This window comes from Microcaecilia unicolor, chromosome 13 (assembly GCF_901765095.1).
Source record: "Microcaecilia unicolor chromosome 13, aMicUni1.1, whole genome shotgun sequence".
NCBI lineage: Eukaryota > Metazoa > Chordata > Amphibia > Gymnophiona > Siphonopidae > Microcaecilia > Microcaecilia unicolor.
The window spans coordinates 4658928-4686331 of NC_044043.1; the positions used below are offsets into that span (position 1 = coordinate 4658928).

The window sequence follows — 27404 nt, forward strand, 5'->3', positions numbered from 1 at the left end:
GCTTACGTTAGTTCCGGAGAGGTGGTTACAGACTCCGGTGTGAACAAATACAGTGTAAAGAAGTATCGGTAAATAGGTTGGGGTGATTCAGACAAAATGTTAGGGTGTGATCATGCGTCGGGGTTGAGAACACTTCTAACTCCAGTTACTACTACTACTTAACATTTCTAGAGCGCTACTAGGGTTACGCAGCGCTGTACAGTTTAACAAAGAAGGACAGTCCCTGCTCGAAGGAGCTTACAATCTAAAGGACGAAATGTCAAGTTGGGGCAGTCTAGATTTCCTGAATAGAGGTATGGTGGTTAGGTGCCGAAGGCGACATTGAAGAGGTGGGCTTTGAGCAAGGATTTGAAGATGGGCAGGGAGGGGGCCTGGCGAATGGGCTCAGGGAGTTTATTCCAAGCATGGGGTGAGGCGAGGCAGAAAGGGCGGAGCCTGGAGTTGGCGGTGGTGGAGAAGGGTACTGAAAGGAGTGATTTGTCTTGAGAGCAGAGGTTACGGGTAGGAACTTAAGGGGAGATGAGGGTAGAGAGGTAAGGAGGGGCTAACATTTGTAGGTTAGTAGGAGAAGCTTGAACTGTATGTAGTACCTGATCGGAAGCCAGTTCTGTAAGAAAGATGGGAACAAGATGCTGAGCCTATCCCCTATGACATGGAGCATGTTGACATATATTGGTGATCCTTTAAGCCGGTGGCTCCAAAGTCTGTACTGAGGGACTCCCAGCTTGTTGTGTCTTTAAGACTTCCAGTAATTAATATGCATTAGGTAGATTTGTATGCACTGCTTCTATTCCATGCAAATTTATCTCCTACATATTCACTGTGGATAGCTTGAAAACCCAGCACCGGGTTTAGGAATCATTGCTTAAAGCTGATTTCATTATAAGGCAAACATAACCCATGAGTACCACGTTGACACAAGGAACCATGAAGGACAAAGGAAGGAGGCTGATTATCGGAAGACAGCTTTCCAAAACAGATTAAAAAGCTGAGTCCCCGGAGGAGGAAGTGACGTCACGGAGTCGAATGGCCGCCTGAGTCCTTAGCTCCGTGCTTCCCTGCTCTTAATTTGCCTTAATAGCGGAACCTTGGTCTTGATCCTGTCCTGGAACGGCTCCTGGAGAACAGCAGAGACTCAGGGAACAAGATGAGTAAAATATCTGCGTCCCAGACGCGTGAGGGAGAGCGGAGCTCGACGAGACAGTCAGCGAAGAATCGATCGAGGCATGTGTCACCGGCCCCGGATCACTCGTCAGGATCCGAATCGGCTGTGTCGAGTGCTGGGGTGCGGAGGGCTTCTCCGAAAGCGTCCCTGACTAAAGAACTGGCTAAATGCTTGAAGGAAATCAGGGTAGAGATTGCGGCGTCCAAACAAGAAATTCTTGAACACGTGGACGCCATCAGTATCGACCTCCGCGAACTGGGGGGTAGAGTTGAAACTCTGGAGGAGCGGATGGACGAAAATGCTGAAAGAACGGAGGAAGTGGAGACCCGTTTTGTGCAGCTGAAGGATCAGACAGAGGAACTCCAATATAAAATTGACGACTTGGAAAATCGTGGAAGGCGACAAAACCTCAGATTTAGGGGGGTCCCTGAAAATGGAAACATGGAAGATGTGCCTGCAATTGTGAAATCCCTGTGCGAGACAATCATGGGAGAATCCATGGAGCCTGCTACTATTTTGTTTGATCGGGCTCATCGGGCGCTTGGTAAGCCTAAAGACAACAGACCCAGGGACATAATTGTAAAGTTTACGTCTTATGCGACTAAAGAAAAGGTATGGCTGAAAGCGCGCCAAACTCCATCTGTGGAATACAAGGAGGAGCGAGTGTACGTGTACCAGGACCTATCATTATTTACCTTGGCGCAAAGGCGCGTGATGAGACCTGCGCTGGAAATCCTGAGGAAGGAGAAGATCCCCTATAGGTGGATTTTCCCCTTTGCGCTGAGCCTTGAGTTTAAGGGAAAGCAACATCGCTTCCGAAAGCTTGCGGAGGTATGGAAGTTTCTGCAGGAGGCAGGTCTGACAACAATGGCGAGCCCCGGGGGAGACTTGGCGCCATCTACTCGAGAAAAATTGCAGCAGTGGAAGAGAGTCTCCCAGAAAACTAAAAAGCAAGGCCTCAAGACGTGACTTTGACTGAGACTATGTTTGATATCCTTTGGTTATTGATTTATACTACTGGGGTGACAATCTACTCCTTTGAGAATGTGTGTTTAGCTGTTCTTTGATATTGGAACTTAGTAGAGCCTGTTCTAAAGTGTAAAAGGTTTGAGTTTTGAAGATTGACGGGAGAGACTGGGTGGAAATATTTAAAAAAAGAAAAGGGGGCGGGGGGGTACTGGGCTGTGCCGGGGACTCGGGGGGGTCTGTTGGATCTCCTGTAGGGCACTTCAGAGGGGATGTTCCCAGTTCGGGCCCAGGATCCCGGATTGGTGGGGGTTATGTTTGGGAAGGATGTTTGGGAGTGGGGGGGAGGGAAGGGGAGATGGGGAGTTAGGGGGGGGAAGGGTAGGGGGAATAACTGGGGTCTTACCGATAACTCTGTCAGAAGATTAACTTTGTTGCAACCAACTGAGGAGGCTTTAAAAGGGAGTGTGCACTGTGAACAAGGTAATGGTAATAGGAAATATACTTACATGTAGATATGAGTGCTGACTTGAAAGTGATATCATACAATGTCAGGGGGCTAAACATGCCTCAGAAAAGACAGAGGTTTTACAGAGAATTGCAGAGGCTTAAACCACACGTGGTCCTACTTCAGGAAACACATCTGAGACGTAGATATGAACGACTCCTGTCCTGTCCGGGCTTTACTGGGGCGTACTTTGCCTCTGCGGAGAGCTCCAAAAAAAGAGGGGTGGCGATATTGCTGCATTCTTCTGTGGCGGCGCAGGTTGAACAGGTCAGAAGGGATCCAGGAGGGCGTTACATATTTATACAAATGACAGTGGATCAGGTGGCCTTAACAGTGGCCTCGATCTATGCCCCAAACAGTGGTCAGGCAGAATTCTTTGTGAGGGTCCGGAACACTTTGGCAACATTTGTTAAGGGGTCCCTGATAATGGGAGGGGATTTCAACGCGGTGATGAGTATTAGCCAAGACCGCTCGGGAGTTCCCAGGGCGGACGACAATAAAGTATCGCAGGCGTTGGCATCCATGGCTGCTTCCCTGGGTACGCTGGACTTGTGGAGACTGACACACAGGACGGATAGGGACTACACGTTCTACTCCCCAGTTCATAAGACACACTCGCGCATTGACTACATTTTCCTGGACGCAAACCTGGTGGAGAGGGGACCAGAGGCTGGCATTGAAAGTGTGACACTATCAGATCATGCTCCAGTATGGGTTTCCCTCCCCACCATCAGGGCGGAATTGAAGGAAAAGAGATGGGTGTTGAATACTAGCCTACTACAGGAAGGGGAGGTGGTGGATGGGTATAGGACTATGCTCAAGGAGTACCTTGAATTTAACATTGGCAAAGGAACTGGGATGCCCATAGTATGGGATGCTATGAAGGCAGTGTCTAGGGGATATTTCCTACAATTAGCTAGCAGGCGCGCCAAGATACGTAGGGCGCAGATAGCAGCGTGCCTGGAGAAAATCCATCATCTAGAGGAGCAACATAAGAAAAATAGGTCACCGCAGGCCTGGCAGGAGTTAAAGAGGGAGAGGCTGCTTTTAGATTCTATATACTCAGAGCAACTTAGTCTGATGCAAGCAAAATACAAGGTGGGAACATATGAGTTCGCGAATAAAGCTGGACGTCTCCTGGCCATTAAGCTACGTAGGCAAAAAGTAGATCGTATGATCAAGCAGGTTCGTAATGGAAAGGGAGAGATGTTGGGAAAATCTGAGCAAATACGTGAATGTTTTGGGAAATTCTACCAGAAACTATACGCACAGGAGATTAACCCCACCCCAGAGGAAATTGGCAAATACTTAGAGGGAGGTGACCTTTCCTCTTTAACTAGTCAGCAAAGGGCATTGTTGGATGCGCCAGTAACTCCTATAGAAATTCAGAAGGCTATTAGTGGCATGCCCTCTTACAAATCACCTGGGCTGGATGGGCTCCCTAGTGAATTCTATAGGCGGTTTGCGCCCGAACTGGCGCCACTGCTTGCAGATCTGTTTAACCAGGTGGGAGTGGGGGGGACGTTGCCTCCATCTATGATGGAGGCTTGGATTGCAGTCATTCCCAAGCCAGGTAAGGATCCTACTGAATGTGGGTCTTATAGACCAATATCGGTCTTAAATGCTGACGTAAAAATTTTAGCTAAAGTGTTGGCAACTCGCCTGGCGCCTTTGCTTCCGGTCCTGATACATCCAGACCAGGTGGGCTTTGTGTCCCATCGTAAGTCGATGGACAATATTAGACGTACGCTAGACCTTATGTACCTTGCTAAGAAAAATCAAAAGCCACTCTGTCTGCTTAGCCTGGATGCTGAAAAAGCTTTTGACAGGGTCCATTGGTCCTACATGTATCGGGTACTGGAGGTCATGGGATTTGGGATGACTTTTCGAAGCTGGATACAGGCGTTTTATTATGCCCCACGAGCATGTGTACGGGTCAGCGACAGTAACTCGGAGTTATTTCCACTTCACAGAGGCACCCGACAGGGTTGCCCTTTATCCCCCCTCTTATTCGCAATGGTCATGGAACCTTTTGCCTCTCGGATACGTCTGGACCCGGAAATGTCGGGGGCTTGGGTGGAGGGTAGAATGCACCAAATGGCCCTTTTTGCGGACGATGTTCTGCTGTATGTGACCCGCCCACTCACCACGTTTCCTAGACTCAATTGTATTATAGATGAGTATGCAGCGGTCTCGGGATTCAAGATGAACATGACAAAGTCCGAAGCTCTAAATGTAACGCTCCCTGAAGAGCTGGTGGGGACATTAAAAGAGTCGCACTCCTTTAAGTGGGCTAGCTGTCATATTACTTATTTGGGAGTGAAATTGACCCCCAAACTTTCAGACTTATTCCAGGCTAATTACAAAGACCTGGTTCGAGACATTGCAGTTGACCTGGAGAGATGGGGGGAATTAGGGGTCTCTTGGTTCGGCAGAATTGCCATAATTAAAATGAATATTCTACCGCGCCTGTTATATCTATTTCAGGTGCTGCCTGTGATGATGCCCAGGCGATTTATAGCTTCCATACAGAACCGTATAATGAGGTTCGTCTGGGCGGGTAAGCGACCCAGGCTCTCGCGCGCGCTCCTTTATCAGAGTAGGAGGAGGGGTGGGCTTGGTGTTCCTAATCTTCTCTGGTACTACAGGGCGGCACAGGGAAAAGCTGCGGTCGAATGGTTTCAAGATTACCCAGATAGACAGTGGGTTCAGCTTGAGCAGTACTCTGTAGGCATAGTACCACTAGCAGCGCTTATGTGGCTTCCGCGGATGTTCCGGGAGATGGACGAAGAGTCCTGTCCGTCAGTTGGAGTTACATTGCATTACTGGGATAGTTTGTTCCCCAATCGCCAGTGTGTCCTATCGAGGCTATCTCCAATAGCATACAATCCTCTCTTCCTGCCAGGGAAAGTAGAAGGGGTCTTCACTAGGTGGTATAAGGAGGGGATCAAAACCTGGGGTCAAGTATTTGAACAGGGCTCTTTGATACCACTAGAAGAGTTGCAGGCAAGGTACCCGGGTATGCGGGTGGATGACTTTGGGTACACTCAATTGTCTCATTTCTTTAGAACAAAGGCAGTTAGATCAGTCATGCAAAGGGACAATTTACCACTGGAAGATATTTGTGAAAAACTTCACACTTCCCGAGGACTGATTGGCTGTCTGTATAGAAGTGTGGGTGCCCAGGTCCAGAGCTATAGTTGTCACAGGAAAAGTTGGAATACGGAGCTGGGTGTCAATTTCGGGGAGACGGAATGGGGGAAGATAGAAAGGGCGGTGGCGAAGGTGTCCACCCATGTGCTGTCACAGGAGAATGCAGTGAAGGTCTTGTACCGTTGGTATCTAACCCCTGACAGATTGCAGAAGATTTACCCGTCCTCGTCGGGACTGTGTTGGAGGGGATGTGGGAATCGGGGAACAATGGGCCACGTGTGGTGGAATTGCCTTAAAGCCAGAGCCTACTGGAAAGCGATACATAGTAGACTGCAGACCTGGGTGGGACGCAGAATTCAGTGGGCCCCTGAGATTTTTCTCTTCTCTGTAAGGATGGAGGGCCTAAATTCTTATCAGCAGGCCCTGGTGCGTCATGCTGTTGGGGCAGCGAGAATGGTACTTGCATCTCAATGGAAACAGAGGGGAGTCCCCTCTGTGACAAGGTGGTGCAATAAACTACGGTATGTGTGCCAGATGGAGCGGCTCCGAGCGGAGCGAACACATCAGATAAGTAAATGGCACTTGACTTGGAACTCTTTTCTTGAAGCAACTAAAAGTGGAATGGAGTAGTAGCAGCAGTGACTGTAGAGAAGTGGGCATTGAGAGCTTCCTTGAGGATTGGTTGGAAGGGGTAATTGGGGGGGGGGGGGGGGAAACAAAACAAAAAAAAACCGAAGTTTAAGGAGAAGTAAATCTGGTGGATGTTAGAATTGCAATGTGTGAGACTCTGTTGCTTTGTTTGATATTATACTTTTGTACAACTGCACTGTCGAGCTGATTTCAGAGTTCACTGTATTTTCTTATTGTTCAATAAAGACTTCATTTAAATTAAAAAAAAAAAAAGCTGAGTCCCTAAATCAGGTCTTGGAGGGCTGCTGTCCAGCACAGACAGAGGCAGTGCATGCAAATAACCTGCATACTCATTACGGATGACAAGGGCCAGATTTTGGGACCCTTGTTATAAACTCTGCAACTGGAGTCATGGAACAGACATGCAGATCTCCCCCTACTGTAAGATTGCTCATGCTAATATACGGGCTAGCATAAAAGCAGCAAAGGTAATGTGGTTGGGCTTTTGTACTGTTTTGGGATCTTGCCAGGTCTTTTGTGACCTGGATTGGCCACTGTTGGAAACAGGATGCTGGGCTTGATGGACCTTTGGTCTGTCCCAGTACGGCAACTCTTACGTACTTAATTATTAACACAGCCCCCCCACCTCCTCCCTTCCCAAGTGTTTTCATGTTATTTAAGAGAGCTTTCACCTTGGTTTTTGCCATCTAAATCTAGGTGAATAGGGAAAGGAAGAGATGGCATATCATGAGGTGCATTTTTATTTAAAGCCCTTTTATAAATACTGTGGATAAGTGCAGTGTTTTTAATACAGCATAAACTAATGGACTGTGGAAGATGAGAATTTTTAAAATATACACTTTTAATCCAAAATGAGGTAAATTCTATGTTTATTTATCACATATGTACCCCACATTTTCCCACCTATTTACAGGCTCAATGTGGCTTACATCAAACCGTAGAGGCAATCGCCAATCCAGTAAATATACAAATACAATATAGTGTAGTGATCAGGAAGCATCAAAAGAACAGGGGAAAAGGAGGGAAGGTTAAGAATGTCCAAAATGGTCCATTAATTTCCTGTGTTGCACATGCATGCTAGACAAGGCTCCCCATTCCTCTCCAATACTTTACAGACGCGGCGTAGGGTTTACAGCAGTAGCAGCACGCTAGTTTGGTGTGCTGAGCATTGGGAATACTAATGTCCCTATTTAGCATGCTCGCTGGCTCTGATCCTGTGACATAAGCAAACGCAGGAGCTAATGGCCTCTAGCGCCTGCATATGCTTTTGATTATTGTCAGTCTGCTAGCAAAGGAATCAGATTAAGGGCCTTCTTCCTCACCCCCCCCCCCCCTCCCAAAAAAAAAATCTGTTCCATTTTTATTCTAAGTATTTGCTAGTATATACAGAGGAGGAGGGTCCCAAGGTTTAGCAGTGGCATACACTGTCACAGTGTGGGTCAGATGAAAGTATGGGGCAATTAAAAAGTCTGATCTAATGCTAAACAGAGGGCCCCATACCAAGTACAGCTGTGTCGTCTTTTTTTTTTTTAAGTTTCTTAAAAGCTGGATCAAACTTATGTGAAAGGTGGACTTTAGTGGGAAAGGAGGGTTAAGAACAGCAGTGATTGGGTTTTTTTTTTTTTTTGGGGGGGGGGGGGTTGTTGTCTGATAGGTTTCCCTCTTAAGAATACAGGGGGAGGTGTTTAATGAAAGTTACTGCCACCCATTTCTACTGGTCTTCTGTATTTATGTGGAAGCTTATTTACATAACAAACTGTCTTCGGCTATATTTGGTACCCAGTTGTTTGGTATGCATGCCTTGTACAGGAGGCCTCTTGCATAGTGTTAACATCTTGGCGTGCGTTCCGATAGCTTTCCCCGGGGCCTAACAGTTCTCTATTTATAGCCAGATTTTTAAAGGGCATCTGAAACTTTGCTCTGGCACAGAATCCTGAAAGAAGTTTATAGAATTTGTGTCCTGGCCTCTGCTGCTCTGTTTTGTTGATCAGGAACGCTTGGCATTTGCAAGATGGGATTGTGGGACACGGAATAGTGCTTGAAGGTTAACAGAACAAGTTCCTTGATTATGGTTGTAGGGTCAGGTTATGTTGGTGGGGTGGGGGAGTAATCTTGCTTTTTTTTTTTTTCTTTCCTTACCGTCTTAAGTGTGGTAGCTGGATATTTAAACCCTACACCAGTTTTCAGGTTTGTAAGAGAAACAGCTTAAGCCTGAATCTGCTGAGAAACTAACGAACCGGTGAAAATCCTTTTGGATAGGCGTGCAGTAGATTTGGAAATGCAGCAGCTGTGCAACTTTGGATTCTAGTGAGTTTTAACTTAAAGTAGTTACCGTAGGATGTTGTGTGGGGATGGGAAACTGCATTCTGGCCGGCTGCTGCCGATACATCGCCGACCTAATCGTGCCCAGGTGGTCCCAGGACTTAGAGGGAGAGCGGGCTCCACTCCTGCCCAAAGCGCCGCCTGACTTCGTACCCTACCACCCAGATCCAACGCTGCACAGCGGGACCACCACTTGCTCCCAAAGCCACCAGCACACGGATCCCAGCCTGCCAGGGTCTGGAGCCTCCGCCACCTGCCTCCTTGACCTTCAAAGCAGCCGCCCTTGGCCGCTTGATTCTGCTACCTGCGGCCAAATGACTTTGCCCGCTACGCCCTGGCAAGCGCCTGGGCAAGGCGGCCGGATAGCGGACGTCAGCAGAGCAAAGGAACCGCAGAAGCAGCTCGAGAGGATGGACTCCGACCCCGTCCGCAGCAGCACTTCCATTAAGCCCCACAGACCCAGCAAGGAACAAGACGACACTTTGCTTCCATCAGGTATTCGTCAAGTTTATGAATGGCTTGTTCTTGCGCTTCACAGTGGCAAAAGGGAAAAGACGGATACAGCGGGATCCTCCCGGATTCCATTTCAAAACCTTTAAAAGTTAATTTTGTTCTTTGCCCTGTCGTTTACATATACCCTGTAAAAGAAATGTTTTTTAAAAAGAAAGCAGCTAATGTATTTAACGATTAGGATAATTCTCCAGGACCCTCCTCTAGCCTTCCTTACCAATCTTATGCTCGGGGAATCCCGCAGATCTCTGAGCTGGTATCGTGGGTTCGGTTAAAGCAGGGTGATCGCGGATCATTTCTATATATTTTAGCTATTTTAAATTCCTTTTACCAGCTCATAATGACACTGTGATATGTCGGAGCCTAGGGCATCATGTGGCAACGTTAATGGTTTTGGTTTGTTTTTTACCTTTTGAAAAATAAATCGTGGCCCCTGTTGATGACGTCTGTGGAGGGTGGGGCAAACCCCAGGTAGTTACTCCTTGCATCACCTCCTTGGGCTGGGTAAATGGCTGCTGCGTGACGTAAATGATTACGTTACGACGAAATGTATTATTTGAAATAGGGCGGAGAAGGTGGGGGGGGGGCGTGTCTCGGACTCGGGTTAGTTTATATGATGTTCATTTCAGCTCACACCGAGTCACGGTTTATGAGAAAAGGAGATCGTGGAGGTTGTTTGGTTCGCTTTGTTTTTCAGCATTCTTTATAAGGTTCAAGAGACTCTTAAGCTGTGGTCTTTTTGGAAATAAGTTACGTGCGGACGGTCCTAGATTTCAGTCCTTTAGTCTTTTTCTGAAGTGATGCTACTTATTTCATGATCCCTAACTTGGACGGTACCATAAGCTCAGTGGTTGATAAACCTGATATTCACAATGAATGTGTCTGAGGGAGATGTCTATGTGTGGCCTCCAGTGGATTCTTGGAAACCAGACTGATTGGGTAGGTTTAAAGGACTGGCAGAAAAATTGCCTTAACGGCTTCAGAGATCAGCCCATTCATGATATATTACTAGTAAAAAAAGGCCCGTTCTGACACAAATGAAACGGGCGCTAGCAAGGTTTTCCTCAGAGTGTGTATGTTTGAGAGAGTGTGTGTGAGAGTGAGCGAGTGTGTGTGTGAGAATGAGAGTGTGTGCAAGTGCATATGTGAGAGACAGTGTGTGAGAGAGTACTACTACTACTATTTAGCATTTCTATAGCGCTACAAGGCAGACGCAGCGCTGCACAAACATAGAAGAAAGTCCCTGCTCAAAGAGCTTACAATCTAATAGACAAAAAATAAATAAAGTAAGCAAATCAAATCAATTAATGTGAACGGGAAGGAAGAGAGGAGGGTAGGTGGAGGCGAGTGGTTACGAGTCAAAAGCAATGTTAAAGAGGTGGGCTTTCAGTCTAGATTTAAAGATGGCCAAGGATGGGGCAAGACGTAGGGGCTCAGGAAGTTTATTCCAGGCGTAGGGTGCAGCGAGACAGAAGGCGCGAAGTCTGGAGTTGGCAGTAGTGGAGAAGGGAACAGATAAGAAGGATTTATCCATGGAGCGGAGTGCACGGGAAGGGGTGTAGGGAAGGACGAGTGTGGAGAGATACTGGGGAGCAGCAGAGTGAGTACATTTATAGGTTAGCAGAAGAAGTTTGAACAGGATGCGAAAACGGATAGGGAGCCAGTGAAGGGTCTTGAGGAGAGGGGTAGTATGAGTAAAGCGACCCTGGCAGAAGATGAGACGGGCAGCAGAGTTTTGAACCGACTGGAGAGGGGAGAGGTGACTAAGTGGGAGGCCAGCAAAAAGCAGATTGCAGTAGTCTAAACGAGAGGTGACAAGGGTGTGGATGAGGGTTTTGGTAGAGTGCTTGGAAAGAAAGGGGCGGATTTTACGGATGTTGTAAAGAAAGAAACGACAGGTCTTGGCAATCTGCTGGATATGAGCAGAGAAGGAGAGAGAAGAGTCAAAGATGACCCCAAGGTTTCGAGCTGAGGAGACAGGGAGAATGAGAGAGCCATCAACAGAAATAGAAAACGGGGGGAGTGGGGAGGTGGGTTTGGGGGGAAAAATGAGAAGCTCGGTTTTGGTCATGTTTAATTTCAGGTGGCATTGAGACATCCAGACAGCAATGTCAGACAAGCACGCTGAAACTTTGGTTTGGATGCAAGGTAGATTTGGGAGTCATCAGCATAGAGATGGTAGGAAAAGCCATGGGATGAGATTAATGAACCAAGGGAAGAAGTGTAGATAGAAAAGAGGAGGGGACCAAGAACAGAACCCTGAGGTATGCCGACAGGCAGAGGGATAGAAGTAGAAGAGGATCCACCAGAGTGAACACTAAAGGTGCGGAGGGAGAGGTAGGAAGAGAACCAGGAAAGGACAGAGAGAGTGTGTGTTTCACACAGATACAGTGTGTGTGCGAGAGAGAGAGTGTGTCTGAGACACAGACTGTCTGTGAGACTGAGTGTATGAGACCAAGAGAGTGTGTGAGTGACTGTGTGACACATAGAGAGTGAATGTGATACAGTGTGAGACATAGCGTGTGTGAGAGTGAGAGAGAAAGACATTGACTGTGAAAGAGAGAGAGTGTGTGTGAGAGAGAGAGAGAGTGTGTGAGAGAGAGTGTGTGTGTGTGACAGAGATACCTCCCCCCCCCTCTGGTGTCAGCCCCCCCCTCCCTTCCTCTCTGGTGTCTGAGCGCTACTGTGCAGGACGCTGAGCTCTGGCTGTGCTTCAAGGAACTGACCAATCCTATTTAATAGAATGCCCCTCCAACATTTTGAAGCCGAGAAACCTCGTGTTGTTGGTCTCTTCTGCTTGTGATGAACCCGGAAGTACGGGATGTCAATTCAGGAGATGGATACAGAGAGCAGAAATGCCTCAGCCATGCAGTCAGCTTCAGAATGTTGGAGGTGCCTTTTATTATATAGGAAAGGAACTGACCAATCCTATTTAATAGAATGCACCTCCAACATTCTGAAGCCGAGAAACCTCGTGTGGTTGGTCACTTCTGCTTTTGACGAACCCAGAAGTGCGTGATGTCAATTCAGGAGATGGATACAGAGAGCAGGAATGCCTCAGCCATGTAGTCAGCTTCAGAATGTTGAAGGTGCCTTTTATTATATAGGAAAGGAACTGACCAATCCTATTTAATAGAATGAACCTCCAACATTCTGAAGCCGAGAAACCTCGTGTGGTTGGTCACTTCTACTTTTGACGAACCCGGAAGTGCGTGATGTCAATTCAGGAGATGGATACAGAGAGCAGGAATGCCTCAGCCATGCAGTCAGCTTCAGAATGTTGGAGGTGCCTTTTATTATATAGGAAAGGAACTGACCAATCCTATTTAATAGAATGCACCTCCAACATTCTGAAGCCGAGAAACCTCGTGTGGTTGGTCACTTCTGCTTGTGACGAACCCGGAAGTACGTGATGTCAATTCAGGAGATGGATACAGAGAGCAGGAATGCCTCAGCCATGCAGTCAGCTTCAGAATGTTGGAGGTGCCTTTTATTATATAGGAAAGGAACTGACCAATCCTATTTAATAGAATGCACCTCCAACATTCTGAAGCCGAGAAACCTCGTGTGGTTGGTCACTTCTGCTTGGGAGGAACCCGGAAGTACATGATGTCAATTCAGGAGATGGATACAGAGAGCAGAAATGCCTCAGCCATGCAGTCAGCTTCAGAATGTTGGAGGTGCCTTTTATTATATAGGAAAGGAACTGACCAATCCTATTTAATAGAATGCACCTCCAACATTCTGAAGCCGAGAAACCTCGTGTGGTTGGTCACTTCTGCTTGTGACGAACCCGGGAAGAACGTGATGTCAATTTAGGAGATGGATACAGAGAGCAGGAATGCCTCAGCCATGCAGTCAGCTTCAGAATGTTGGAGGTGCCTTTTATTATATAGGAAAGGAACTGACCAATCCTATTTAATAGAATGCACCTCCAACATTCTGAAGCCGAGAAACCTCGTGTGGTTGGTCACTTCTGCTTGTGACGAACCCGGAAGTACGTGATGTCAATTCAGGAGATGGATACAGAGAGCAGGAATGCCTCAGCCATGCAGTCAGCTTCAGAATGTTGGAGGTGCCTTTTATTATATAGGAAAGGAACTGACCAATCCTATTTAATAGAATGCACCTCCAACATTCTGAAGCCGAGAAACCTCGTGTGGTTGGTCACTTCTGCTTGTGAGGAACCCGGAAGTACATGATGTCAATTCAGGAGATGGATACAGAGAGCAGAAATGCCTCAGCCATGCAGTCAGCTTCAGAATGTTGGAGGTGCCTTTTATTATATAGGAAAGGAACTGACCAATCCTATTTAATAGAATGCACCTCCAACATTCTGAAGCCGAGAAACCTCGTGTGGTTGGTCACTTCTGCTTGTGACGAACCCGGGAAGAACGTGATGTCAATTTAGGAGATGGATACAGAGAGCAGGAATGCCTCAGCCATGCAGTCAGCTTCAGAATGTTGGAGGTGCCTTTTATTATATAGGATGGTAGTCTGTGGGTAAAATCATTCATATGTCCTGTTTGTCTGTCCTAATTAGATTGTAAGCTCTGTCGAGCAGGGACTGTCTCTTCATGTTCAAGTGTACAGCGCTGCGTACGTCAAGTAGCGCTTTAGAAATAATAAGTAGTAGTATATGCAGTACTGTAGTCAAGTAAATTGTTAATCCTGCATGCATACAAATGTCATGTATGTTTGCACATGGAAACATCACTTAAAACTATTTTGTAGTATTTTATATATTTATTTATTACATTTGTATCCCACCTTTTCCCACTTATTAGTAGGCTCAAAGTGGCTTACATTAGTTCCGGAGAGGTGGTTACAGACTCCGGTGTGAACAAATACAGTATAGGGGAACTATTACAGTGACAAGTACAGTAAAGAAGTATCGGTAAATAGGTTGGGGTGATTCAGACAAAATGTTAGGGTGTGATCATGCGTCGGGGTTGAAAACTGTCCATTTCCTGATTAAAATACCATATTTCATTATTCGGCGTTTGTCAGATACTGTGGGGTATGCCTTCTTGAACAGGTGAGTTTTTAGGTTTTTTCAAAATTCTAGATGATTATTCGTAGATTTCAGGCATTTTGGTAGAGAATTCCAGAGCTGTGTGCATATGTAAGAGAAACGTGACGCGCATATTGATTTATACTTCAGGCTTTTACAACTTGGGAAGTGAAGAGTTGAGTAGGTTCTGACTGATTCAATTGCATTTCTAATTGGTAAGTCGATAAGTTCAGACATATAGCTCAGAGCTAGAACATGTATTACTCTGTGAACAAAGGTACAAATCTTGAAAGCAATACGCTTCTTGATTGGTAGCCAGTATAGTTTTTCCCGGAGAGGTTTTGTGCTTTCAAATTTAGATTTTCTGTAGATAAGCCTGGCTGCTGTATTCTGAGCAGTCTATAGTTTCCTTAGGATTTGTTCCCTGCAACCCGCATATATTCCATTGCAATAATCGACATGTGTTAATACCATTGTTTGAATCATGTTGTGAAAAGTTTCCCTCGGGAAGAATTGTTTTACCCATTTTGAGTTTCCACATTGTGTGGAATGAAGTGGCTGAAAATAACAGATTAGCAAATAAACTACAAATAGAGAGAGACAAACTTTTAACATCTCTTCAAAGACATAATTCAGATGTAATGTCTGCAAGAGACGCATTTAACCGATGTGGCATATCTTAAATTGAAGAGGGGCTGGGTTGCTAAGGTTATTTTTGCCTCTTTGAAGGAGAGAAAGGGAAGGGGTACTACTACTACTACTTATCATTTCTAGCTATCTTACACAATACTTTCTACTAAGAAAATATTGCAGCTGGCTATGCCATTTCATGATGTTATGTGTCTGTCATGGAACACCTAGCCACCTCCCTGGGGCTACCCAGTGGCCACTTAGAGGATTTATCCCCAGCACAGTTCAGGTCTGCCGGCACCTGCCACTTGTGCTCTACACTAGCACTCCGAGTCCCAACTGCCTCTGGGCGAGTCTCCCGCTCTCAAATTATCCCAGATGATTCCTACGTTTCTGGGGCAACACTCCTAGTGGTCCCGCATTTCCTAGAAAGCACCCACAAACGCAGCACACAAACCACCAGGATTCTTAGTCAGTCCAGACAAGCAGAGGCAATAAACTAAAAATGTATGTTTGTTTGTTTTTTGTTACATTTGTACCCCGCGCTTTCCCACTCATGGCAGGCTCAATGCGGCTTACATATTGTATACAGGTACTTATTTGTACCTGGGGCAATGGAGGGTAAAGTGACTTGCCTAGAGTCACAAGGAGCTGCCTGTGCCTGAAGTGGGAATCAAACTCAGTTCCCCAGGACCAAAGTCCACCACCCTAACCACTAGGCCACTCCTCCACTCCACTAGAGGCAGCCCAGACTGAACAGCTTTCATTCCCTGTTTCAGCTATGGAAATTCAGGCAGCTATTAAATGTTTGTTTCCACAAGGACCCAGGCCCAGATGGTTTCTGTTAGGAGTTCTCTAAAATTTGTCAGCTAAAATATCAGTCTCTTGACAACTATATTATACAAAAACAATAGAGCAAGGGTTTTTTTTTTTGTTTGTTTTTTTTTCTTACCCCATGTTAATAAAGCAGTTATTACGCTTATCCCAAAGCTGGGTAAAGACCTATAATATCAGGAATCATATAATCCCATACTACTAATCAATTTAGGCACCAAAATTCTTGCCAAAGTATTGGTCAACCATTCTGGACCTGATTGCAGAAAATCAGATAGGCTACATAAAAAGTAGACAATAGGTCCTAAATGTGTGTAAACTTCTACTCAGCGTTTAGTTACACCGTTCTGCACAAGTGGATATTATCCCCTCCTAGCAGCAGATGGAAGTAGAGAAAAACTTAGGTTTACCAGTGACCTCACCGATATTAGCTTGTGGTGCTCTTTGGAAAGATCCAGTATTTTCTCTACCTCTACAGATGGTAGGTTTGGTACTCCTGGCCCCTGACCTAGCTCCCAGCTCTGCTGGTCACAGCCACACAGCTTGGTTGAGCCTAACGGCTGCTCCGAGGTCACCCGGGCCTCGGATTGGACCGGACCTGTTCGAGTGCAGAGCTTGGCTGTGCTGCCCTCAGTTGTGCATCTTAGTGTCCATTGGGTGAGGCTTGTGGCTTGGCGGTGCAAGACTCTCACCTGCTCACCCTGTTTGGGTGTAATTCCCCCAAGCTCCACTTCAGCTTTCAGGCATTAAAAAAAGAGCACACCAAGAAAGTGGGGAACGAGGGGGGGGGGGGGACAGCAGGCGTGCTGGAGCCTTGGTCAGAGTCAGCTCGAGCAGCAGTACAGGCCTACATGCACTGGCCACAAGGCCAGGCATGCCTACCCTCAGAAGCTTCAGTGTCTGCAAGAGTCGACAGATTAGCACATCTGCCGACTGTCTGCCCCTCTTGTGACTGGCCGTTTCTAGCTTTGTAAATGGCCCTGAATTGGGGTGCTCCTGATGCTGCTTAAGATGCTGTTTGGATTGGGGCTGAATCGGATACAGAAACGAAGTAAGGAGGACTCTGGGGAGGGAGGAGGAAAAGGTAGAGATACTGGATTCAGGTAGCCATGTAAAAAAAAAAAAATTCTGTATGGTGTGTTTATGTATCTAGCGTGCAGAGGTGGTCTCCTTGTTCAAAAATGCATGAAAATATGCTGGTAAAGCAACCAGCAAAGTCTCTGTGCCAGTTTCCACATTTGAAATCCCACTTGGTCTGGGTCCAACAAATCAAACTACTTTCTTCTCTGGTTGGTTCTTGGACCAGCTGCTTCATAAAGCAGTCGTTTATGGCGTCTAGAAACTTGGCTTCCCTGGCATGGCTCGATAAGACATTTATCCAGTCAATATTGGGATAATTGAAATCTCAGCAGGAGTTCTTTGAGATCACTGTAGAGGAGTGTGGTAGCCGTGTTAGTCCACTCTTAAGGTTATCAATAGAAATCAAACAAAATAAAACATGGAAAAGAAAATAAGATGATACCTTTTTTATTGGACATAACTTAATACATTTATTGATTAGCTTTCGAAGGTTGCCCTTCTTCGTCAGATCGGAAATAAGCAAATGTGCTGGCTGACAGTGTATATAAGTGAAAACATTCAAGCATTACTATGATAGTCTGACAGGGTGGGAGGATGGGGGTGGGTCAGAGGTATGCATGGGGACATCAAAGCATATCATTGATATTCTAACAGGGTGGGTGTGGATAGGTGAGGGGAGGGTGATCAACAGAGACATACAGTTTTATGGTTTATAATGGGCTAGGAACCCCAGATCCTTGTTAAGTCCTTTCTGTTGGGTGTTAAAATATTCAATCATTCTGACTTCAAAGGTCTTACGTTCTTGTATGGTTTTAAAGTTACCTTTCAGTATTCTCACTGAGATCACTGAAAATTAGTTGTGAGGTTTCCTGTTTTTGAATGTTATCAGTAGAAATCAAACAAAATAAAACATGGAAAAGAAAATAAGATGATACCTTTTTTAATAACTTAATACATTTCTTGATTAGCTTTCGAAGGTTGCCCTTCTTCCTCAGATCGGAAATAAGCAAATGAGGTAGCAGATAGTATATATGAGAGAAACATCAGAGCATTACTTTGACTGTCTGACAGAGTGGGAGGGTGGGGGTATGCATGGGGACATCAAAGCATTTCACTGATATTCTAACAGAATGGGTGTTGGTAGGTGAGAGGAGGGTAATAAACAGAGAAATAAACAGAGAAATACAGCTTTATGGTTTATAATGAGTTAGAAAACCCAGATCCTTATTAAGTCCTGTTTGTTGGGTGTCAAAATATTCAATCATTCTTATTTCAAAGTTCTTACGTTCCTGTATTGTTTTAAAATTACCTTTCAGTATTCTTACTGTGAAATCACTAGTGCAGTGTTCTGGTCTTGTGAAGTGTTGGCCCACAGGGGTGGGGGCCTGACTGGCACCGGCTATTTTCATGTGATGTCTGTGTAGATTGAATCTTGTCTTAAGCATCTGGCCTGTTTCGCCAATATAGCATCCTTTGTTACATTTCTTACACTGAATGATATATACCACATTGGAAGATGAGCATGTAAAATAGTCCTTTATGTTGAATATTTTTCCTTTGTGAATGACTGTGGGGTCTTGTGAAATGTTTTGGCATAGTTTGCAGCTGGCTGTGTTACACGGGAACGTGCCCTTTTCTTTTTCCGTCTGTGTTGGAAGTTTACTTCTGATCAGCTTGTGTTTTAAGTTTGGTGGCTGTCGGAAGGCCAGCACTGGTGGGGATGGGAATATCTCTTTCAGTAATTCATCTTCCTGAAGTAGTGGCTCTAGGTCTCTTATGATACTGTTTTTGAATGCAATCACAAATTTTTCGGCAGTATAAATGGTAGTACAAGCAAAATACATTTGTAATAAACGGTAAAAATCATACCCTGCAGCATAACCATGCACAAGTATAACAAGTATTATGCAGTGATATACCTTTTTCAGTTTTTTTGTGTTTTATTTTGAGTAATTGAATTTACGGGCTGGTATGCTGCTGTACTGAGGAAAATCCTAAAATGTTTCTGCTTTAGAGCTGTTGGCTCTTTAGCATAAGTAGCGAGGAGGTTCCCCTATGAGAGAGGCGAGAGAGATTTGTGATTTGAATTTAGATGCAGATTAAAAAAGAAATTTCATTCCAGAAATCTAGTGAAGTGGCAAATCACTGTTACCTTAAGCTTTTTTTCTGTAGGAACAAGAGAGTCCAGGTGTGAAAGCAGGTTCAGCAAGTAGCAACACCTTTTCAATTAGGAGACAGGTATGAGCTCAGTACTGTAATGGATTGCTTTGTGACTCCAGTTAAGAGACCATTTCTGGAGAGTATCTGTTACCCCTTTTGGGTGAGGTTGATAGTTTTCTGGGCTCTTGGACAGAGGGGTTGTGATAGCGCTTGCTGAAGTTCTGGAAATGTAATGATGGTGCCCTGTCCTCAGAGTAGAGAGTTGCACAGGGACAGAAATCTTAACCATCCCCAACCCGTCCCCACTGGAATTGAACCCGTAAGAATTTAATGGTATATAAAAAGAAAAATTCTGGTCTGCTCTCTGTCTGTCTCTCTCTGGGTTCGAGCTGCAGCACTGCAGGCTAGGAAGGAATGGAAGTTGGAACACTGTGGTGTGCACATATAAGACTTGTCTCTGATTTACTGGCACTGTGCTAAGAGGTCGCCACATGCACGGGCCAGTAGGTAAGGTGACATCTAATGCTCGTGCCTGTGTCCGAGCTGAGGTCTGTGCATCAGCCCGGAAGCAGAGAAGATTAATAGTAACTTAGTAAGTGACAGCAGATAAAAACTTGAACGGTCCAGTCTGTCAACTAGTCACGCTCATTATCAATTTATAATTAAGTCAACAATGAACGTAATATTATATACTTGATTATGGTCTTTCTTTGGCGTTTCTGGGACATAGACCATAGAAGTCCACCTGGCCCTATCCTTATGTTCCAACTGCTGGAGTTGTCGTCGAAGCACACTCCAGCCTATTTGTCTTCTCATTTGCTGGAAACAGACCGTAAAAGTGTGTCCAGCACTATCCTCATGTTCCAGCCACTAAAGTTACTATCTAAGCCTTTTCCAGCCCATCCTAAACCAGATTGGCATATATGAGACACAGACAATACAAGTCTGCCTGGTATCGGCCCTAGTTCATCACAGCCAGAGGCGCCATCTAAGCGTCACTCGACACATCCACACATACGCAGCCATTTAAGTGTAGGCTTTTTATAACTTCCATTTTCTAATTAGAGATCATCTCTGTTCATCCCTTGCCTTTTTGAATTCTGTCATTATTTGTGTCTCTACCACCTCCTTAAATGGAGACTTTCCACATCTGTACTGTTAAAGCAAGGAGGAGTAGGAGACAGCACTCAAGAACTTGGTAATTGCTAAGTGAGAGGCTGGCACAACTGCAGCGTACACTTCCACAGGAATCCTGCAGGAATGGCTTCCGTCCCCACGGGAACCCCGCAGAACTTCCGTCCCCGCCAAGTGGTACAGCCTGCTGCTTGGTAAGATGAGAAGCAGTGGAGAGCCTGAGTCCTCCGAAGTTTGCTTCCTTTATGTGCCTCACAGGAGGGGGAACTCAGCTAAATTAGGCCAGCAGCAGTATTGGAACAAATTTTAAAAAAATCTGTCAGTTCCATTCTGTCTTCCTTATCTTGATTACTCTGAATGGGTTCTGAATTCTGCTGCTCAGGCCTCACAGCTGGAAATAGCAGTCACAGTGGTATTGTGCCCAGATGGGATTTGGAATCTCCCACTGAGGTGCTTCAGTAGGTTTATTGCCTTGCTATGGTGCATTCTTTGATTTTAGTATAAGACACTTGCCTTTCAACTTTAAAAGTTACCATGTGCAGCCAGCTGAACCTCAGTATTCTCTCTATCTAGCAGGTGGAGGGACATCTCTGTGCAGCTCTGCTTTGATCTGGCTACTGGTGTCCTTTGGGCCTAGTTTAGCACAGACCGGGGTTGAGTGGCTGTTTGCAGCTTGTGGTGTACACCTGGTGGTGGCAGGTCCCTCCCGGTCTCCCCCTACTTTTCCTCCGTCGCCCGGGGCTGTTGGCCTGATCGGGTGTTTCCTTTCTTGCCTGACTTAAAAAAAAGGTTACAGACTTCGTTTTTGTGTTAATCCTAAGGAGGAACTAGACGTTCTGCCGAGTCAGTTTTGGGACAGGCGTTTGTGGAGCATGTCAGTGCCTTCTGAGGCGGCTAAGCGCTGCTCCCGGTGTGGGGGTTGGAGAGCAGTATCAGGGGAGTGCGAGTCCTGCCGCAGTCAGCCCACAGTGGGTGTTCAGCGCAATGGGGGTTCCCCTCAGGTGTCCGGTGAGTCAGAAGCGCAAGGGATAGTTTTGACGGTTTTCTCGGGGCAGTTAGTGCAGCTTGTGTTGGCGGGCGCCATTTTTTCCTCTCAGGTGCGACCCGCTCCACACGTGGCAGTTGATAGATAAGAGGTGCAGCACGCTTCTGTGGCACAGGCTCCGATGGAGGGAATCGATGTACAGGGAGCAGGGGAGTCCCTTGCAGTTCCTTTTTCCCCGGATTTTGTTTTATTAATGCACAATGCCTTTCTTTTGAAGAAATCAGGAGCTTCTCTTCAGGCAGCCCTGTCTCTTCCTCAGCAAACTTAGGTTGCTGCAGCCTCTGTCTTTCTGCCAAAATGTCCCCGGGTGGAGATTTTGGATCCCGAGGAGCTATCTCACACAGCCCGGTTTTGTCTCCGGGCTCTCCCTCTGGATTTGGCAGATGAGGTCACCCTGCCCTCTTGAGGAGTGGAATGATCTGACGGCTGTCTGCCTTTTTCGCAGGGAAGAGCTTCCCTCCCTGATTGTTAGGGCTTTTGAGGTTTTGGCCATTTCCCCCCTGAATCGTCAGGGGGAACGGGTCCGATGCCCTCTATTATGTCTGGCACCAAATGCCCACCTTGTTCCTTTCATGTGCATGAGGCCATGAAGATCCTTATTTTGGCGCAGTGGGATACGCCGGACAGTGGGCTTAAGGTTGCTTAGAGCTATGTCGCGTCTTTACGCACTACCTGCTCCTGAGTTAGACTTGCTGAAGATCCCTACGGTGGATTCCTTACAGCGGTCACTAAGAAAACCACTCTCCCTGTGGAGGGTGGCACAACGCTCAAGGACCCTCAGGATCGTAAGTTGGAGACTTGCTTGAAGCTGTCCTTTGAAATAGTGGCCCTTTCCCTGCAGTCCTCAGTTTGTGGCTTCTATGCGGCGCGGGCATGCATATCGTGGGTACAAAAAACCTCTCCGGAAGATCTCATGGCTGTTTTGCCGGCCTTGGAGTCTGGTTTAGCCTTCCTTGCAGATCTTCTTTATGATCTTTTGAGGGCTTCAGCGAAGGAGGTTTCCCTAGCGGTCACCGCACGTCGCTGGCTATGGTTGCGGCATTGGGCTGCAGACGTGGCCTCTAAGTCACGTTTAGCAAGGCTTCCTTTTAGGGGAAAGCTTTTGTTTGGGACAGACTTAGAACAGATTGTGAAGGACCTCGGTGACTCTAAGGGCCAGCACCTCATGGAGGACAAGTCCAAGTTTGTACGGCCAGCGGGACCTAGACCTGTTTAGGGATATGCGTCTTTACCGTCCAGATCATGGGGCCTCTTTTCAGAGAGTAAGGCCTTCTCAGAGGCCTCAGCCCTTTCGAGGTGATAGGCGGGCCTTCCTTTCCGGTAACAGAAACCAGCCCATAGCCAGGTCTGCCCAATGATGGGGTCCTGGTCCTTATCCAGCCAGTTATTGGGTGCAGACTGTCCCTATTCCTGGTGGAGTGGACCAGGGTAACAACTGAAAAATGGGTCTTGGAGGTTATCAGAGACGGCTACAAGTTAGAATTGGCTTGTCCGATAGTAGGCTCTTTTCTGGAATTTCCTTGCAAATGTCCTGCCAAGGTGCGGGCCGTTCAACACACCCTCCTCAACTTACAACTGTTCAGCCCGTACCCCCAGCAGAAAGAGGGTGTGGTCGATACTCCATTTATTTTGTGGTGCCAAAAAAGGGCAGTTCTTGGCAACCTGTGTTAGATCTCAAGTGCGTAAACAGGTCCTTACAGGTTCGGCTTTTCCACATGGAAACCCTCCGATTGGTGATCGCAGCGGTACAGCCAGGGGAGTTTTTGACCTCTCTCAATCTCAAAGAGGCCTATTATACACATTCCAATCTGGCCTCCCCACAGGCGCTTTCTTTGCTTTGCAGTGCTCAGTCGTCATTTTCCATTCAAAGCAATGCCCTTCGGCCTAGCCACAGTTCCTCGGACCTTTTCCAAGGTCCTGGTAGTAGTGGTGGCCTGTCTCAAGAAGCAAGGTCTGTCCCTATCTAGACGACTGGCTTGTGTGGACGTCTTCTTTCAAGGAGAGTGGGCAGGCAACCGACAAAGTGGTCGGGTTGCTTCAGTTGCTTGGTTGGGTGATCAGCTTTCCGAAGTGCAGCCTAACACCTTCCCAAACGCTGGAATACTTGGGGGTGTGCTTCGATACCCGAACATGGATAGTTTCTCTTCCTTCAGCTTGAGCACAGCGGTTACAGGCTCAGTTACGAGCGCTGTTTCAAACTCCGAACCCGCGGGCTTGGGACTATGTATAAGTTCTAGGTTCCATGGCCTCCACCTTGGACGTGGTAAAGTGGGCCACAGCTCACATGCGCCCCCTCCAGTGGCACCTTCTGAGCCGTTGGTCTCCGCTCTCGGAGGATTATGAGGTTCGGGTGCCATGTTTGGCCTGTCTTCACACAATCATGCACCGGTAGTTCATTCAAAAGAATCTAATGTCGGGCATTCCTCTGGCAGCCCCGGACTGGAAGATAGTGACTACGGATGCGTCACTATCTGGCTGGGGGGCTCATTGCCTGCAACAGACAGCCCAGGGCATTTGGATTTCGACGGAGGCGTCATGGCCCATCAACCGCTTGGAGTTACGAGCGATTCATCTGGCTCTTCAAAAGAGTTTCTCTCTCTTCTCTGCGGTTGCCCAGGTCGAGTTCTTTTGGACAATGCGACGGCGGTCACCTATGTAAACCGTCAGGGGGGCACCAGGAGTGCACCCCTAGCGCATGGCGTTGGGCAGAGACTCATCTCTAGAGACTCATTTCTCTTTCTTGACAGCGGTTCATATAGCGTGGTCACAATGTGCAACCAGACTTTCTCAGTCACCACCAGTTGGAACTGGGGGAGTGGACGCCCTCCCCCCAGGCCTTCGATCAGATAACTGCCTGTTGGGGGATGCCAGAGATGGACTTAATGGCCACCGCATTCAATGCGAAGCTTCCCCATTTCTTCAGCAGGGGATGAGAGATGGGCTCAGAAGGCATCGATGCCCTTCTTCAACCTTGGCCCAGGGGCCTGCTCTATGCCTTTCCCCCATGGCCAGTGGTGGGCAGGTTACTGACTCATATTGCCAGTCATCCCGGTCGAGTGATCCTAGTGGCCCCGGATTGGCCCAGAAGACCCTGGTACGCAGATGTGATCAGACATCTATTCAAATGTCCTCTTCTGCAACCGGCGTAGGATGGTCTCCTGCTGCAGGGGCCAGTCACAATGGAGGATCCCTCCCCCTTTGGTCTTACGACCTGGCCCTTGAAAGAGTGAGGTTGAGAAGAAAAGGGTATCCGGACGCGGTTATCGCTACGATGCTGTAGGCTCGGAAAAGATCCACCTCGATAGCTTATGCTAGGGTGTGGCGTACCTTCGATTCGTGGTTTGCGAGTTCAGGATTGTCAGCGGCTTCGGCTTCAGTATCGGTTATCTTCGCGTTTCTTCAGGAAGCTGTACAAAAATCTCTCTCGTTGAGTTCTCTTAAGGTGCAGGTGGCAGCTCTGGCATGTTTTTAGAGGCCGGCTTCAGGGGGTTAGTTTCTTGAGGGGCGTAAATCATTTGTGCCCTCCTTACGTGCCAGTTCTGCCATCCTGGAACCTTAATCTAGTTCTCAAAGCGCTTCAGCGTCCTCCTTTCGAACCCTTATCAGGGATTACGATTAAGGATCTCACCTTGAAGGCGATTTTCCTAGTAGCCATTACTTCTGCTCGGAGAATTTCAGAGTTGCAGGCCCTTTCTTGCAGAGACCCCTTCCTGCGTTTTACGGAGGCGGGGGTATCGATTAGGACAGTTCCTTCGTTTTTGCCCAAGGTGGTTTCTCGTTTCCACTTGGGGCAGTTCCTGCATTTGCCAGCCTTCCACCGGGAAGATTACCCTGACCAATTCCGGGCTCGTCGCTGCCTCAACGTGAGACGGGCTCTTCTCAGGTATTTGGAGGTGACGAATGAATTTCGTCTTTCTGACCATCTCTTCGTCCTTTTTGGAGGCAGTAAGAAGGGTCATATGGCGTCCAAGCCCCTTTGCAAGTTCGTGCTCATTCTACACGATCTCAAGCTTCCTCCTATGCAGAGTCCCGTTTGGTTTCTCTGGAAGATATCTGCAGGACAGCTACATGGGCTTCGGTCCATACATTCACTCATCATTATCGGGTAGATGTGGCAGCTTGTCAAGATGCGGTGTTTGGCTCGTCCGTGATTTCTGCCGGGTTGGGGATGTCCCGCCCTACTTGAGGACTGCTTGGGTACATCCCACAAGTCTGTGGATTGATCTGTGGGACGCCATGGAAGGAAAAATTAATTCTTACCTGATAATTTTCTTTCCATTAGTTCCAACAGATCAATCCAGAGCCCCCCCCCCCCCCTCCCGGGGTTTACTGTCTGCGGTTTTGTTGCGGTCGGTTATTTTTTTTCGGGTTCCGTTGTTCTGAATATTCCTTCATTTGATTATAAAATAAATAAATATAGAAGTGGTGGAAGTATGTTGGGCAATTGGTCTGACAATGTCAGGAGAGTTTTCTATTGTTTCCATTCCACTGCTTTGGTATCGTTCATACTGAGGTTCAGCTGGCTGCACAGGTCCACATATAGCAAACCTTGGAGGTTCTTTCTATCTCCACCTGCTGGTAGAGGGACACAACCCACAAGTTTCTGGATTGATCTGTTGGGACTAATGGAAAGAAATTATCAGGTAAGAATTAATTTTTCCTTATGAGTTTTGTTTTTGGTGGAGGAGGGCGGGAAGTGGGAGCTGAGATTTGGTGATTTGTTTGTAAATCACCAGGAACAGAGTGGTATCATGGGATAAGTTCTCCTAGAGAAATAAACCACCCCCTGAAAATAAGGTCTGTATATGAATCCAAGAAAAGACAGAAGATCTCTAAGGGAGAGGAAAGGATTGTAGAGTTTAGTAGTTAGTATGGATGGTCACACTGGGTAGGCCATATTCCCCTTGATAATCAGCTGGTGACAGGCAGTGTGGTTAGCTACTACCTGCGCTGACCCTGGATTTTCAGTCCTGAGCCATATCCAGAGACTGGCATTGAATGTCCAGTTTCAATTTTGGCCATGGCAACTTATCCAGCTAAGTGACTATTCAGCGCTAGCCGGTTTAAGTTAATAGCGGTTAAAGATAGGCCTGCTATTTAAGTGGCCCATCTTAACCACTCGACTTAGCTGGTTTAGCGCTGAATATTTGTACGTAGTCAGCTAGCCACTAAGCGCTGATAATCAGTGAAGATAAATTGACTATCTGGTACTTCATATTGGCTAAGCGCCATTTGTCCTGCCAGGAGCTGTTCCTGGATGGTTAAAGTCTGTGGGCCTGATAGTGCTATTTATCTGCCCTCATTGTCTGTGGGGCCCTTTTACTAATGTACATTAGCGTACGCTGAGTGCCACGTGGCCTATAGATATAAAATAGGACATGTGGCATTTAGCACATGCTAATTCTGTTAACGCTTGCTAAGCTTTAGTAAAAGGGCCCCTATGTTAGCTGTTAGTAAGATTTGCCCCTCACCTGCTGTTTTAGGGGACCTGGGTTTGGTCCTCCAGTGCTTTTATAAGCTCAGTTGCTTTCACCTGAGCCATATTATGGAAATGGTGGTGAATGCATGGAATGGCCTGGTGAAGATGAAAACTATATCTGATTTCAAAAAGTGTGGGACATGCTCATAGGATCTCTTAGAGAGAGGAAGAGATAGTGGATGGGCAAACTGGTAGGCCATATGGTCTTTATCTGCTGTCATTTTCTACATTTCTATTCTCATCAGTACCTCTGGATTAAATAAGAAGTAGACACAGCCAGAACCGAGGCAAAGTTAATCAAAAGATTTATTTATTTATTTATTTATTGTACGCTTATATCCCACATTTTCCCACTCATGCAGGCACAATGTGGCTTACAGAAAGTTAAGTAAAATTACAAAGTAGGCAACTTAGAGAAGTATACAAGGAGGAGACAGGGCCACAGGATCTAACAGTTTGAAACTAAATCAAAAGATGCATATCCAAACATTTATAGGCTGGATCACTGGAGAAACAGTCACTGAAAAATGTGTTGTAGGGACCTGGGAATCATCAGTCATCAACACAAGGAACCCTCAAATCATAGCGTAAAACATTAAAAATGTATTTACTGCCTTTTTGAAGGAATTCACGGAAGGCGATGTACAGTAAGAATAAATCAAACATGAGCAATAGTCAATTACAGCAGTTGCATGTCACTTGCACTTTAAGAGTCCAAAAGCAGCAAGAGGCAAAGACCATCAGTGGTCTCTG

The 27404-nt window shown here is 46.6% G+C and overlaps 1 protein-coding gene across 5 annotated transcripts in view; it reads left to right on the top strand.

The window, feature by feature from the left end:
- The window catches only part of CLUH (clustered mitochondria homolog), a 152167-nt gene that overhangs the window by 12622 nt on the left and 112141 nt on the right, over positions 1–27404 (top strand). For 2 of the 5 annotated variants that reach the window (XM_030186223.1, XM_030186224.1), the window contains exon 1: positions 8795–9260. The exons of 2 other annotated variants lie outside the window; for them this stretch is intronic. In XM_030186223.1, coding sequence (XP_030042083.1) covers positions 8795–9260 — 466 coding nt within the window. Of the gene's footprint in view, positions 1–8794; positions 9261–19052; positions 19072–27404 lie in introns of those variants that run through there. One more of the 5 variants, XM_030186227.1, reaches the window with a different exon arrangement.